This window comes from Trachinotus anak, unplaced genomic scaffold (assembly GCF_046630095.1).
Source record: "Trachinotus anak isolate AG129_WGS33_773 ecotype Australia unplaced genomic scaffold, CSIRO_AGI_Tana_v1 ptg000024l, whole genome shotgun sequence".
Classification (NCBI taxonomy): Eukaryota; Metazoa; Chordata; class Actinopteri; order Carangiformes; family Carangidae; genus Trachinotus; species Trachinotus anak.
The window spans coordinates 927,191-942,277 of NW_027273875.1; the positions used below are offsets into that span (position 1 = coordinate 927,191).

Below are 15,087 nucleotides of genomic sequence, written 5' to 3' on the forward strand. Positions count from 1 at the left end.
ATAAAGAAAGAAAATTTGTAAATGCGTCCTTTAATATCACTGAGAGACATCATGTGTCTTTACACTGTGCTTAATGCGTGGTAACTCTGTCTATTAGTCACACTAAATAGTGCATAATTGCAAGTTACATACAAAATTAGGATATGTAATTTTCCAAATAATTAAAATCATTAGACTAGACAGAGAAACACTCAGCACATGGTGATATAGTTAAAACACTAACTGTGACTCATCAGTTCGCGTAATTACACTATTGGATTATGATAGAGGAAAAGGTTTATAATATGATAGAGGAAAAGGTTTATAATATGATAGAGGAAAAGGTTTATAAATTGTGAATCGTGTTCTTTCCAGGACTTCTTTATATTGAAATAATTTTCTGCAAATTACTTTCTTCCTAACTCAAAAAATCTATTTCTATATTCCACATTAGTTGGAAATGCAATGCCATGGGGTAGATCCACCAGATATTACAATGTATAGACAGCTTTTGCAATGGTTCATTTCAGTTTAATGTCTGGACTGAAGTAACTTTATCTTGTTTGTCTGTGTGGTACAAAAGACTTGCATTATTGATATAAGTCTGTTTGATCTGTTTTCAAATCAAAGTCCCAGAGCGTTGACTCCTGGAGTAAACCTCTCAGTTATTCTAAGGTGTGTAAAAACCTCATTTAGGGAGGTTTTACTCACCTAAGATCCACTGTAACTGGGAATCTTTCGATTAGACTTTGACTGAAGTTTAGTGGTCCAAAAAGACTACTCACCTTGCACAGACACACAGAAACATGTGTAGAGAAGCAAAATAAAAGCAATATATTATCTCAGTCCAATGCATCTCTAAGCATAGGAATGATAGATATGTTTGTTAAGGTCAAAGGTTTTCATTATGACAGCAACAGACACCAAACATCATGTATACTTTTCAACACTGATGCACTAGGCTCCAGTCCAATGACAGGCAGTCCTACAACTACCTAACAACTCCCACACACACAAACAGACACACAGCCTCACTCTCTCTGTCTCTCCCTTACACACTCAGAGCTCCACAGAGGCTCCAACTACCTTCTATTCTGGTGATCATAATTATTTGATGGCGGAGCTTCTGGTTTCTCAACCACCCTTTTGTACACACGATCCAGCTGTGAATAATTTAGCACAGGGAGCTAGCAAGGTGGGTCCCTTAAAACAGCAGGTACAGCGAAACTCAGGAGGCAGGACGCAAGGAGAGAGCTCTATCATCCACCCACTCCTTACACATAGCTCTTCAGTCGGGTTCTCATAGCCTGTGCGTCCGCAGAGCTGTTAAACGATCCATTTCTTCATCCATCCATCTGAACATCCTTTCATCACATCAGGCACCACAGTGTCCAGCTGAAGTCAGTCTGCCCCAGGTCAGGAACTTCTTGGATGGACTGACGCTCTCGTTCGGTCCCCTCTTTAGTCAGCCACCATGGAGGAACTCCAGAGAAAACTGAATCAACGCTACGAAGGAACCAAGCCCAGGAAGGTGAGTTATTTATGGGACCACTTTCTTTCAACTTCATGGGTTTTGAAGTACTTTGAGTAACAGACGTATTGAGGTCATTTCTGTTACAGAGCATTGTTTTTAAATAAATGTTTTATGCAGTCGTTTGTCAGTGTAGGATAAGCTTTACATTATAGCACATAACAAGCTGAAGCTGGTGTGCTTGAAGACAGTTTTGCATCTGATGCTGTTGAACTGCGAACTGAGAGAGCGAATGAAACAGGATGTTAGCTTTTATGTTGACAAGCGGCAAATATATGTGTGTGCATCCCTCTTGTCTCTTCTACTCATTAATCCTCTTTCCTGTGCCAGCAACCTACGCAAAAAAGTCATACAGCAGTTAACATGTCAGTGCATCTTTTCATTACACCACTCAAAACCACAGGTCAGGTTCAAGCTGGCGTCGTCCTACAGCGGTCGGGTGCTGAAGCACGTGTATGAGGACGGTCAGGAGCTGGACAGTCCAGAGGAGAAATACCCTCACAGCTTTGTTCACCGCAAGATCCCGCCCAGCCACCTGGAGATGGAGCAGCTCTGTGGGTTCGAGGATGCTCATGGGGACCAACAGGGTGGGTTTATATCAATGTGTGGCACACTTCACTGTACTACTCTGTCTTCATTTATATGCATAGTTGCACTGAGGTTCGTTCTTTCTGGGCTTGTATCTAAGCTGAGACCAACGTGATGTGCATATTCCATTTGTATATGGTATTCCAGCCTTTACTGTGGAGTGATTTGCATAAAATTATTTGGTCATGTTTGCCAAAGCATGTTTTTGCTTTGATTGTAATGACTGCACACGAACCAAGACGTTGCTGCACAGTGGGTTTGTATTCATGTGTGCACACTAGAGCTGCCAGTGTGCTCTCAGACATCTTAAATACCGTCACAGCAATATTTGTGATGATGAAAAATTGAAGGCTGCAAACTTACACAATCAGTAGCCCACCTATTTGCGCTGATCACAGGGTAATCAACAATAATAGCGGCATGTTCTGTAAATTCTATTTTTTTATTTCACAGCCACTTTTAACTGATGGAGAAATAGAACATGCTGTGCTAAAACATGTTGTTTCTCTCATCCAGTTGTTTAAGGATACATCCACGCTGCTACATTTTCATTTAGCTTAGCTTAGTTTATCTTTGCTTTGCCTAGCTTAGTTTAGCTTGCCTTGAGGACAGCAGAGAAGAGATAGTCAGGCTCTGTCCAAAGCTAACAAAATTCATCTGCAAGCACATCCACAGCTCATGAATTAACATGCTATATCCTGTTTGTCTAATACATACATAAAGCAAAGTGCACAAAATGACAGTCAGATATTTGACAGGGGTTGTTGAACTATTTCTTGGAATTTTTCGTGTTTCTGGTTAGAATTCACTGCTTACTCAAAAGTAGACTAGAATTGATTAAGACAGATGAATGCTACATTAGCTAACTCAGCATGTCTGTTCATACCTGGTTATGTAGAGAATATAAATTTATGATGGTCATTGAGTCTAAAAATCAGACAAGCACATCATTGAGTATGAATGCACGCTGTTTGTGAATGAAACTATATTACTTGAGTCTCAAATCTCTGATACAAGTTCTCACTCTGTACTGACAACATGTTTTTTTCTGTACCCAGGTGTCTATCCTCCAACAGGGCTCATTGCCCAAAGAATAAATGTGTACAGAGGAATGGCAAGCTACAAGCCTGCTGCCGGCCAGACTGAAGAAGCAGAGGGAGATGCCAAAGTAAGCGATTCTTGTAAGCTTGCTGGTTTTGATTCTTGAATGTTAATGTTGCTCAGAGTGAGAGTTATATTGGATTTCCCATTAATAGTGTAATTTTTTTCTGCTCGTCTGAATATCAAGCACTGACAACTGCGCCGTTAATGTGAACTGGAATAAAAATAATAAGGATGGCGACAATTTACTTTAAAGTGGCAATCTTGAAGATTTCAATCCAGGTTGATTGGGCAACAGTAGTCGACCCATTCATTTAAATAGATGTATATGTAAGACATATATGTTTACATTTTGTGTGGAGCTTTGCTACAACAGATGCCAGCTGTTGCAATTCACAAACAATAACGGTTACATTTCAGGACATGACCATCAATCTTAAGAACACTACAGTTTGGTAATAGAGAAAAAACATTACCATCTCAATGATACTTGATTCTCTCAATGAGCACAGGCATGCTGAGAGAAAGAGTCACAGTTATCATGCATTCATCTTTGTAATGAGGGGTTTATGCACTGCAACCCCACTATAATATCCCTCTCTATGGAACTGTCGACAGACTGCTGTTGTGGATACAGTCTGATCACGTCCTGCATTGACATTCTCAGTTACCTGAGGAAGACTCACACAAATGCGTTAGCATCACGGTCATCAAATGTGCATTGTCGACCACGATTTTCAACACTATTTACTGATGTCTTTCCCATAGAGCAATGACTGAAATTCCTGCTATCCACGCCCCAAAATCGAACCCTCTTTCAAAGTCACTTAGATATTTTCCTCTTTCCATCTTGATACAAAATCAGAATCAGCTGGACCTGCTCAGCATTTTTATACAGGCCACAGAGTATGATTGGATGTTTGGATGCTTAATTGTACCATGCAGTGCACCTGTGTGGAAGCATCTGCATTTGTTATGTTTCACCACAATTTTTTTTTTCCTGTATCTGTCCTTTTGTTTAAAGGGCAGCAAGGAGGTTTGTTTGATTTCCCCTCCACAAACTCCTATAGTTTCAGAAACATGTAATCAACATCAAATTCCATGGCAAAATCACATGGTTGCTGGACCTTTCTGCAGCCTCCCGGAGTTCTGCAAATCACTTCTGTTCAGTCTATTGACAGATTAAACAAAGAAAAACACACTTTATTATCATTGGATTTTCACTGTGTCTGACCTCTTGCTATCATCTTCTGTGTGGGAGTTGTGTACATTAACTGCCTGAGATTCAATGATTGTATCTTTCCTGTATGGATCATTTATAACGTGTGTTGAATTTTTGTGGAAATTACAATTTAGCAGCAGAAACATGGGTGTGTTCATGGATGAGATTGTTATTCTCTGCTATTTCAATAACGCCTATACCTTATATAGCAATTAGGTAGTGAACGGAAATAACAGACAGTCTGTTAACTACTCATTTAATGATACCCTTTGAATGTGAAATTACTGATGTTTGAGCATGATCACTATGCAGTGTCTCTCTGGATATACTTACATAATAGGAAGTATAATAAGAAAGAATAACAGCTCCTCTGAAGAATTATTGTTTCTCTTTTTAAACTCACAGAGCACCACAACTCTACATATGCTGAAAAGCAAAGAGACACACCAGAATAAACACATACGCAATTATCAGCCAACGCAAAGTAATTTGATAATGAATTCTTAAGTCTTTAGAACAGAACAAGCAATCGAGACTTAAAATAGAAAATGACAATCCTTGGGTAATTAAAGTATCAACGGCATGCTGCTCAGTGAAAATTGTACAACAATTAGAGTGGAACAACAACTGCAACAAAATTGTTCATTTGACAGAAAAAGCTGGTTTTACTGAGCTGCTGTGACAGCGGCTTCATTAGTACAGCAGGCTGAGAGGGAGGTCAGCTACACTGCCTGCTGGCTCAGTGTCAGTTTCACTCTTTTATCCCATAAACAAAGACAGGCTTTGCCCTGGTGACCGAGGGCAGTATTTATCACATTTATCAGTGGAAGACAGCAATCTGGATTTAGTTTCTCCTTTTAGGGCATTATTGAAAGGATGGTACAGTGATCCTAGAGGAGCATCTCTATTGTACAAGTTGCGTTATTCCTTAAATGCTGAAACTTAACTCAACTTAAATGTTTTTCTGTCTGTTTAATACAAAAGCCACAACAAATAATTAAAAAAAAGGTTTTCGTTGTGGATGTTATGTTTGAAAACAACTCATCAGATCATTTTAAAAAGTCTGAAACAGAAACTATGGTCCAGAAAGTGAGCTCGGAAACTAACAAATTAATCAGTCACTGGTAACAGTCAACAACACAGCCTTGCAGATATTATTCAGAGCTGTGAAATCTGATTAATTTTTCCATAGACAATGTTACATGACTCACAGTTGAAGCACTTCAGTGTGGCTTGGATTAGTATAAAACCTCTCTCTGTTAAATCATCAATGTGTGTGTTTTGCTCTGCAAGGACGACGTATTCTGAAATTGCCTCTGCAATAATTAACGCCTCTGACTAGCTTCTTCTCCTTAGCAACAACAGCCAAGCCTCATGGTGTGTTGAGCCATTCACCATGCCAGAAGGACGGACATCATTACATAGACATACAGGCTTCCACTTCACAACTCTCTGATCATCACAGTCTGAATCTTTAAAAAAATATTTATCTTATACTTATAACAAATAGTTACCTGTATAACCTTAGCTAACTTAGTTGTTTCCTTCCCATGGACAACCAAATGTAGGATCAAAGATCAATGGCTCCAGACTCTAGATAACCATACAAGAGAAAATCATTGTTAAAAGTGGAAAGTGGAGTTTCTCATTTCTCCACCAGCAGCATTCAGCTGCATTCAACTAGAAAACCTCTTCTCACCCACACACAAAGCCCACAGCTAAATGTTGGCACACTCTCAGACTTTCCAGATTTGCAGCAATGAAATCTGGGAAATGTAGGAAACACAAGCAGAGGCTAATTACCATTCTTAATTGTGAGGTGCAGCAGATGTTGGTAATAGAATTTGATGCAGGATTATATGACATTTTCTGTTTCCTTCAGGCACCAGTGTTGGACTTTGGCAAGATAATCATCTACACCAGCAATCTGCGCATCATCAGAGCACCGCCGAGGAAGCCTGAAGCGTTGCGGCACCACACAGTGCCCCATGTGGACTTGGAGGGATATGCAAAGGCCAGGGAGAGGGGGAGCAGGAGGAAGGCTAAAGCTCCTTTTACACAGGATGGGGAGGAGAAGGAGGAGAAACAGATCAGTGACACAGAGGCCAAGGTAATGGTCCTTGGCCAAATTGTTCTCAGTGGTGCGGTAGGGTTTTTATCACCCTGTTTCTGTTTCATGGTATTCCCAGTCTCACCATATCCTTCTTCTCCTCTTCACTCCTCTTTCTTTCTCTCTTTGCATACGTCTTAAGCCATCCTTTATCCACTTCATCTTTGCTTTCAAGACAATAACTGCAGGATGGTCTGTGCAGCTACATTCTTGTAATTCAAAACTGTTCACAGAGGAGTGTTCATTCTCATCCCACAATCTCCTTTGTGTTCCCTTGTAACTGCCACCTTATTTGTACCTATATTCTTTTCTCTTCCTTGTGGCACCCTCCTGCTCCAACAACCCATTGTCCTAGTGCTATCTTTCAACTGTGAACAGATACTGATGAGTCCACACTTTTACTCCATCCCTGCAGCATTTGCCTGCCACTTACCAGCCTGCAAGGATACCTATCTCCCTGTTACTCCCTCCCTCTCACATACTTGATTACTGCTGTCTTCCCCTCACTCCCTCCATCCTTTTCTCACCTTTCTCGTTATTTTCTCATTTTCTCTGCCACTAGAAAAAAAAAAAAGTTCACCCTCAGCTCTTTTTTCATTATTTGGCAGTCCTACTGTTTTTTTTCATCATCTTTCCCTTTTGCTGCCCAAACTCCAAGGTAGTTAATTTTCTTTATTTCCTCACACATAGGCTTGGCACAAATTTTGCAGCCGTTTACCCAATCTGGACTTTCACTAGGCCACAACAGCTGACCATCACTATAGCTAAATATATCACTGACACTACATGCAGCTTAGGGCTTATCAGTACTGATACCAATACTTTGGCTTCAGTACTGATTCTTTTCAATACCCATTTTATCAAGTCCACTTTAACAAAAAGAAAATTATAATACACATTATAGTAAAAATTTTAGTTTTACTTTCATTTTTGTTTTTAAGCTTGGTCTCTTTATAGACTCAAACTCTCACATGTCCCTGAGAATAATCCAATCACCAGCATTATTAGGTCTTGGTCCAAGCATGAATGAATGCTGATTGAGTCATTAAAGCGGAGGTGATTTACTCATTTACTCCTTAGGTACCAAAATTTGGTATCAAATGACATGGCATTTTTCCATCCTCGATAGTTTCAGAGCAATTTGGTTGGTCCATGAAAATATCAAAGTTTGATATGCAGCCGTAGTGCAGCTTAGACTGCTGTAGGTTTAGAAGCAGTGAAACTAGTTCTGTGTTTTAAAGGTAGCAAGTCAATCATGGACCATACTGAAATACAACTCTATGTTTAATGAAATTTAGTGAGGACTGAACACTTTCACTTGTTAGCAGTGGATTATTGAACATGTGCTTGCAGAGTGTAGGGAAATGTTGGTCCAATGGTTACTGATTATGTGATTTAATTTGCAACCAGTTGTCTTACAAAAACAGTTCTCCAAAATCAAAAACTTTCAGTGTGCCACTGCGTTTAGATTTCTAGAGCCTCTTCTTCTGAAACACTACAGCATGCATTTCAAATAAGTCCATCTCATCTACATTCCTGTGGGATGCCTAAAGGAAATCATAAGGGTCAGAGGTGAATGGCATTTGGTTTGTAGCACTTTAATACTTAAATACACGTAAAATCCTGAAGGACATCCCAGCAGCTCAGGAAAATTCACACACATCCAGTAGTTTGTAAAGATTTAAACATAACCTCACTGCACATCTTCTGTCATTCTGTTGATAATGTACAGGAAGCTGCTCATTATTGTAACATTGTTGCAGTAATGAACAGCTGGCTGTAAAAATGACAGGCTAGCTGTACATCACCACAGAAAGAAGCTACTCACCAAAGTCATTTCATTAGAAATAATATTGAAAAGAAAAACATCCTCTATGTTGTAAAGGTTGTTTAGTGTTTGCCAGCAGGCAGGCCAGTTAAACTAGATAGTTGTGTTAATGTTGGCTGTTTATGAATGGGCTTAAGGTCTTGCAAGTTAATCAGTTTTGAAACAGGTGCAGTGTAAAAGAAAGAGTAATATCTTTAAATGTAAAACAGTGGTTTATTATGACAATTCAAAATAAAACTGAAGTTCAGCAAACTTCAGAATGACATCTGTAGGCCAGTCGGTTGTTTCAATACATTATATAGGCTGCAGCACTTGTTTAGATTTGATTGAAATGAAACTTAATCGTCACTGTGAACTTGCTCAACTTCCCTTTTTCAGCTCAGTCTTTACCCTTATGTCCCTTGTTCCCACCTCTTGCTCCCTTTTTTACCCTTTGCCTAACCTCACAGTTCCTCTCCTCACCTCCTCTTTCTCCTCCCCTCCTCTCCTCTAATGTGTTTCTTCTTCCTCCAGGAGGCCGACAGATGCCAGCATTGTGGAGGTTCAGGCTGCGCTCCCTGCTCTCTGTGTCACGGTAGCAAGCTGTCCATGCTGGCGAACCGCTTCAATGAGTCCATCAGTGATCTGCGTTGCCAAGCCTGCTACCCCCATGGTCTGGAGAAGTGCCAGTCCTGCTCCGGCAAATAGCACTGTTTGGCTGACGTCCACGTTTGGCAGGGAGACCATGAGTGAGTGAGTGAGTGAGTGAGTGAATGAGAATGTGTAGCTTTGAGTGAGCGTGTGTCCGATGTTAGAATTGTCTCAGTGGCAATATTGCTCTAATCCAAAATGTTCTTGGTGGGGTGTTTCGAAGCACTACGAGGAAACATAAGCCATCACTGGAAAGGGGAATTGTGACTGTGCAGCAGGCACAAAAATCATAAAATACAATTACTGTGTGCAGTGAACATGGCTTGCGATAACACAAACACATAATCACTCTTTTGTTGTCACATTATTTTGCATCTGCACCCTCCTTCCCGATAAAACCTGGTTCCACGACAGAGTTATCATTCTAATTAAACGATGCAAACATTTTGTATTTTATTTTTATCTACTGGGAAGGCAGCCCTGCTCCTATCCCCCCTCTCTATTCACTAGAGAGAATGAAACCTTTTTCATCCCAACACGATGCACTGCATGAGGGTTATTGACATTTTTGTGTTTTTGTTTTTTTCTTAAACAGAGTGGAAAAGAGAGCGGAGGATAAAGAGTTTGAGATGGAAAGTGAAAGATAAGAGTGTGAGAGAGACAAAAGGAGATAGTTTTATTATAATGGTAACAACATAAATCAGGTGGTTTTGATTTAAGTGTGCTCCACCCAAATACAGCACCACTGCTTTGAGGAGGGTGTTAGTATAACAGAGAAAGCAGTGTGTCCATACAAGTTCCTGCTGATGACAACTACTGTTGTTAGTAAGGAGAGTTACAAAGCCTACAGGGTATAATAGCGTGGCACTTTAAAATATTGACTTTGGATGGAATATCACTTTCAGTCCATTTGTTGTGAAAGAGTGAAAGAGAGAAGAAGAGCGAGAGAGAAGAAAAAAGACAACAGTTAAATGACTAGCAGCAATACTATAGACCTGCTCAGGAGGTTAAATGATGGTAATTATGATGTTTTGTTTTTTTTAATTAGTAGTCTCAGTCTCAGGTTTTTGCCACTCCAACTTGTTTCAAAGCTTTATCCATACAGTTTTAGTATATGAATGAAATAAAACACCTAATTCATTTTCATTGCGTCCTCTTTTTCTGTGTCTAACAACTCCTGTTTTAAAGCATAGCTTATTTTGTATTTGTTTTAACGTACATATAGCTCAGAGGCAATGTTGACTTTGTTATCTAATGCTTCACAAATATCAACAACACACCAAAATGTCCATAATGATATTTTATGAGTGAGTATCAGAGCTGATAGACAGTCATCTTATTTTTTTAAGTCTTTTTTAAAGTTTTTTCACCAAGGCTTATGTCTGTCAGAAGTGTCACTGTCACATCTAAGATGCTTGATTTTTATGGCTGTTATCTGCACAGATCTAAATACATCCTGCAGTCAGAGCTGCTTCATCATTCAGGCAACATCATCTCTGGCTGGAATGTGTGAAAGTCATCGCTTAGAGGTCTGACGTCTTTTCACAGTGGGTTAGGAATGTTTGTTTGTGTGTTCCCAGCTTGAAAACTTAATGGAACACGCAGCATAATTTTTTGTCATTACATCTTAGTCATTACACCTCAAATCTACTGCAATCAACCACAATATTTTGTATTGTGCCACTTCAGAATTATTTAACAGAAAAGGAGAAACAAAATTAAACATTATCGCCTCAATAGCAAAAGGTTTTTGATCGTTTTCATGCTGCTATTGTCAGCTCTGAGTGATGACCTTCCTGCAATTATACATTTCTTCTGTGGTGACATTAGCATCTCTCAGGATTTCATTAATCCATTACAATTCTCATGTTGTTACCCATACAGAATGTGTTATGCTTTTCTTACATCCTGTGCATTTGACCTCTATTAACAGATGTATAAAGGTAGAGTTAATGGTTTTCTTTTATAGAAAACTACAGTTAAAAATATGCCTACCTGCTCCATAATAAGGTATGAACTGAGCCAAAGGGTATTTTGCAGTGGCTGCTGATACTGCATTTTTTTGCTACTATACTTATGCTGCAAGGCAGAGATGATCAATCAAAATCAATGTTAGCAGGGGAGAACACTGACCACATCCTCTAAGGTGTTGGTGGCCCAAACTCACGCCAGAATAAGCATCCCCATACCATTACAGCCCACTGTGCCTGCCCCTACCTACATCTTTGTGCAGGCATTTCCATTATTTTATCTTATCATGTTAGATAGCCTCACATACTGTTAAAGAGCAGCCTGTATGGCTTATCAGCAGCCTGGCCAAAAGCCCCAGCAATCAAATCCCTACTATTTCTGGGATCACAGGACAAACCTGAATCTCCACTTTCCTTCCTTTTCATTTTACTCTCCCTTCCTCTCTATCTTGCAGTTTCTACCAGAAGAAAAGGGAGAGTGCCTTTGTACACTGGATTATATGTCCCAAACTATTAGTAGATACAGGCAAGGTTTTGACACATCAGGCAAATGGCCTACATGAAACAGGACAAGGAATATACAGTATAAGTGCAATTACAGTTAATTACGTCATGCTGATGTCACGGTCAACTATTCAACCACAAACAAATCTGGTAAACAATGCAAGAAATGTTACGAAGAAAATACTGAAATATAATAAAAATTATTTTAACAGATGGATTCATTATATAGCCGTATAAGATTTAATGGTAATTCGAGCCCGTAGTGGTAGGATTTTTAGGAGGAGAAGTTTACAAAAAGGCTTGACTTTAAAAGTCTCACTGACCTCGACTTGGAGACAATGACAATGAGAAAATAAATCAGCAAGGTTTTTCCTTTCTCATTATCCCCACCTCTTTTTGGCCTCTTCACCTCCTAAAAAACAATGTATCTCAGTGCACTTACATAATGAAAAACGTCTTTTTGATGAACTGTTGTCTGGTCAATCTAATAAACTTTTAAAAGTATATGTGGGTACTTGCCACTTTTTCCCCTCCTTGTCCTTTTCTATTTGTCTACATTGGTATTTATCCATTGTTTTCTATTAAACGCCTGGAAAAACATCAATAAATTGAATTTGACAAATAGACCTAAATTGCAGTCATCACATCTCTATTAGTAACACTGAGCTCTTAACCCACCCACAGATTTACAGTTTCCTTCAAAGCAATACAGCAGAGATATTACTTTACTGATTAATGCACTGACTTGACTTTTGCTTACTGTGTTTTAGTGGGTGGACACACACTCCCAAACATGTGTAAAGCAACTATATCTGCTGTTCTTGTGATAGATTGTTGAACGTTACATCAAATAGTCATTTATTAGAGATTCCTGTTATCAAATAATGCCCTGTTTAATCCCAGCGGCAACCAAACAATGGTTTATGAATATAGAGGGAAACACTTTCCTCAGTGGCAGCATCATCATTTATGATGCTTTATGGATATATCTGTGTATCTCTTATAGCCCAGTCGCAATATATGACACGGGAAGCAGACTGGGAGCAGACTGTGCACATTAATCATGGCACTCTCATACGGGAATATTGCACTGTGTAGGGAAGTGAGCCACATTTAATCTACAGGCGCTTGAACTTTCTCTGTTTGGTTAGTGCTGATCATTCTGTCTTGGTGTCTGTGTGTTTTTAACTCACTCCCTCTCTGTCACTTTCCTTTTATATCTCAACACAAATATACTGTCATCATAATGGATGAATCTCTTGTGTAAATCAACCACCTAAATGAGCTTGTAACTTGGTCTAAACACAGCTCGGTATAAATTCTGGTCTAAAAGACGTTTCACTCTGTCGAGACAAAGCAATAGAAAAGAATAGCATCTTAACAACAGCCGAATGTTATATAATTCTCAAATTAAATAAAGCTGTTTGCAGTGCTCAGACACATTACATGTCTTTTCCCTTTGGTTGCAGCAGCAGGGTGCTGGAGTGATTAGAGAGACTGTCCTTCAGCGGATGGATCAGGCTTTAAGCCTCCATCAGGGCGGGCATTGACCCTGCTGACGCATCATTTGGCGAAACACTGAACTCCCCTCCAGCTCCTATTAGCTGATCTGCACCTCTGACCTCTCTGTGGGGAAGGGGGGGGGGGGGGGGGGGGGGGGCAACCATGGTTGAACCATGGTTGAACCATGGTTGCCCCCCATGGATTAACAATTTCTTTATTTATTTAACCTTCATTTAACCAGGTGAGTCTCATTGAGATTACAAGCGCTCTCTCAGCAAACATTGAGAAAAAAAATAAATAAATAAAATAAAACATAAAATAAAACAGCTCACAGAATCATAAGCCTGCAAAACAGAGAGGAGGAGACATATCCAGCTCAGGATCAACAACAATCTATGTAACAGAGGAGTCAAGTGTTATATAGTACAGATAGATGTGTATATGATTCACATGCTTAGTATCAGTCAAGAGGTAAGTAACATGGTCATTTTTCTGATGCTATATGATATCTTTCAGTTGAGTTTTTATTGTGTGCAGTAGCATTTTGTCTCACATTTGTCCCACAACAACATTGTGAACGTAAATGTGAAAAAACACTTTATTCTGACCTCTGGGTTCAAGTCTACAGTGCCTCAATAAGCAGGTGGTCTATGTAGAATTAAAACTACTGCACATTCACACTAAACTCCATTTTAAATGTAATGAATTAACATATGGGGCTGTGTTTTTCAGACAATTCACATGTGATCATTTTAATTTACATAAGTTACATGTAAGTTTTTGGGGTTTTTTTTAGATAATGTCGATGATGACCCACAGAGGAAGCACCTCCACAGACTAACAGGACACACAAGTTCTGTCTTGATCTCCTCCTTTGGAGTGTTGGGTTTTCTACCTTGTGCTATAATTATACTTGATGTATTATGGATGCTTAGGTATTACCTTGTGTCACAACTGAGACAACACTATTGAATGTCACTGTGTTTGTATCATACTGACACTTTGACATCACACGTCTGTACTGTAAGCAAGACCTAAAGGTTTGTGCCATGTGAAATTAAAACCCCTTATTACAACCTCCTACTGCCGTCGCGTGTCTACATGGATACCCCCAGAATACTAAGGGCCTTCTCAGTCTGTGGTGTCAAAGAGATACTAAAACTGTGACAAATATTTCAAATTACATCCTTGGATTCCACCTCCAAGTTTGTTGAAACTTCTAATGAATCTCTGCATTCCCAGTCTACACAGCTGCTCATGCTGAGAGAGGGAGAGAGAGAGAGAGATTCAGGAAGTTAAAGAACAAATTAAAGTCTGCCCATTGCTTTTCAACCAGACTCAAAGATAACTCCTTTTACTGCCTTGGATTCCCATTCTGGAGGCTTGACTGGCAAATTCTGAGTTCATTTGCACAGCAGAATTAAAAAAAAAAAAAATCCTATAAGACCACGAGACGCAGAGAATGTGATAATATTTCAATTTATAGAGGTGATTCATAAACTGCACACAGTTGTGTGCAATTGTGTGACAGGAAAAGACATATGGAAATAGAGGAAAGGAGGCATTAAAGAGGCTCATTCAAAGGAAACTGTCATTCCATAGCTAAAATATTTATAAGAATAAAGTAGTGTTCTCTCCGTTATTTATTTATCTAACACATTTTATAAGAACATCATTTCATTTCTCTTTTCAGGAAGTTGGTGTCACAGACATGGCTTGTCCGGTAGGAGCAAAGGTGGAAGTGGTGTTTTTATAGTGCGGCACAACACATAACAGGAGGTTGATGCTAATGATTGGGTGTGGAAAACGAGTGATTTTTGACAAAGGAGACTGATATTCACATTCTGTACTATGGCAGCATGGCAGTGTAGGCAGCAAGTACTGCCTGCCACAGATCTGCTCAGGCAATGCTGAGATGAATGAACTAAAAGCAAAACAAAAACTGCACCAATGCAATCATAATATTTTGAGAAATGCAATCACAAAAGAATTCTGCACAGACTGAGTTTAGGATCAACAATTCTGTCACATCTTTTTGGAAATGCATAATAAAAAGAAGGAAAACACCACGGTGAGGGTAATTTGGGTAATCTGCATGTGTCTTATCTGCTGAATCTTTCT

The 15,087-nt window shown here is 39.4% G+C and overlaps 1 protein-coding gene across 1 annotated transcript; it reads left to right on the plus strand.

Annotated features, from left to right (window-relative positions):
* The first annotated feature begins 919 nt into the window (after positions 1-919).
* Positions 920-11,967, plus strand: LOC139607738 (glutaredoxin domain-containing cysteine-rich protein 2). Its single transcript, XM_071460882.1, has 5 exons — positions 920-1,510; positions 1,914-2,097; positions 3,157-3,266; positions 6,304-6,531; positions 8,873-11,967. The coding sequence occupies exons 1-5, from the start codon at positions 1,454-1,456 to the stop codon at positions 9,044-9,046; spliced, it is 753 nt and encodes a 250-aa protein (XP_071316983.1). The 5' UTR covers positions 920-1,453; the 3' UTR covers positions 9,047-11,967.
* Positions 11,968-15,087: the final 3,120 nt, after the last annotated feature.

Bases quoted from the DNA above. Each gene is read 5' to 3' on its own strand.
- LOC139607738 (XM_071460882.1), top strand. From the start codon at position 1,454: ATGGAGGAACTCCAGAGAAAACTGAATCAACGCTACGAAGGAACCAAG. The intron at 1,511-1,913 runs GTGAGTTATTTA...TCAAAACCACAG, and splicing joins AAGGAACCAAGCCCAGGAAG to GTCAGGTTCAAGCTGGCGTC. The intron at 6,532-8,872 runs GTAATGGTCCTT...TTCTTCCTCCAG, and splicing joins TCAGTGACACAGAGGCCAAG to GAGGCCGACAGATGCCAGCA.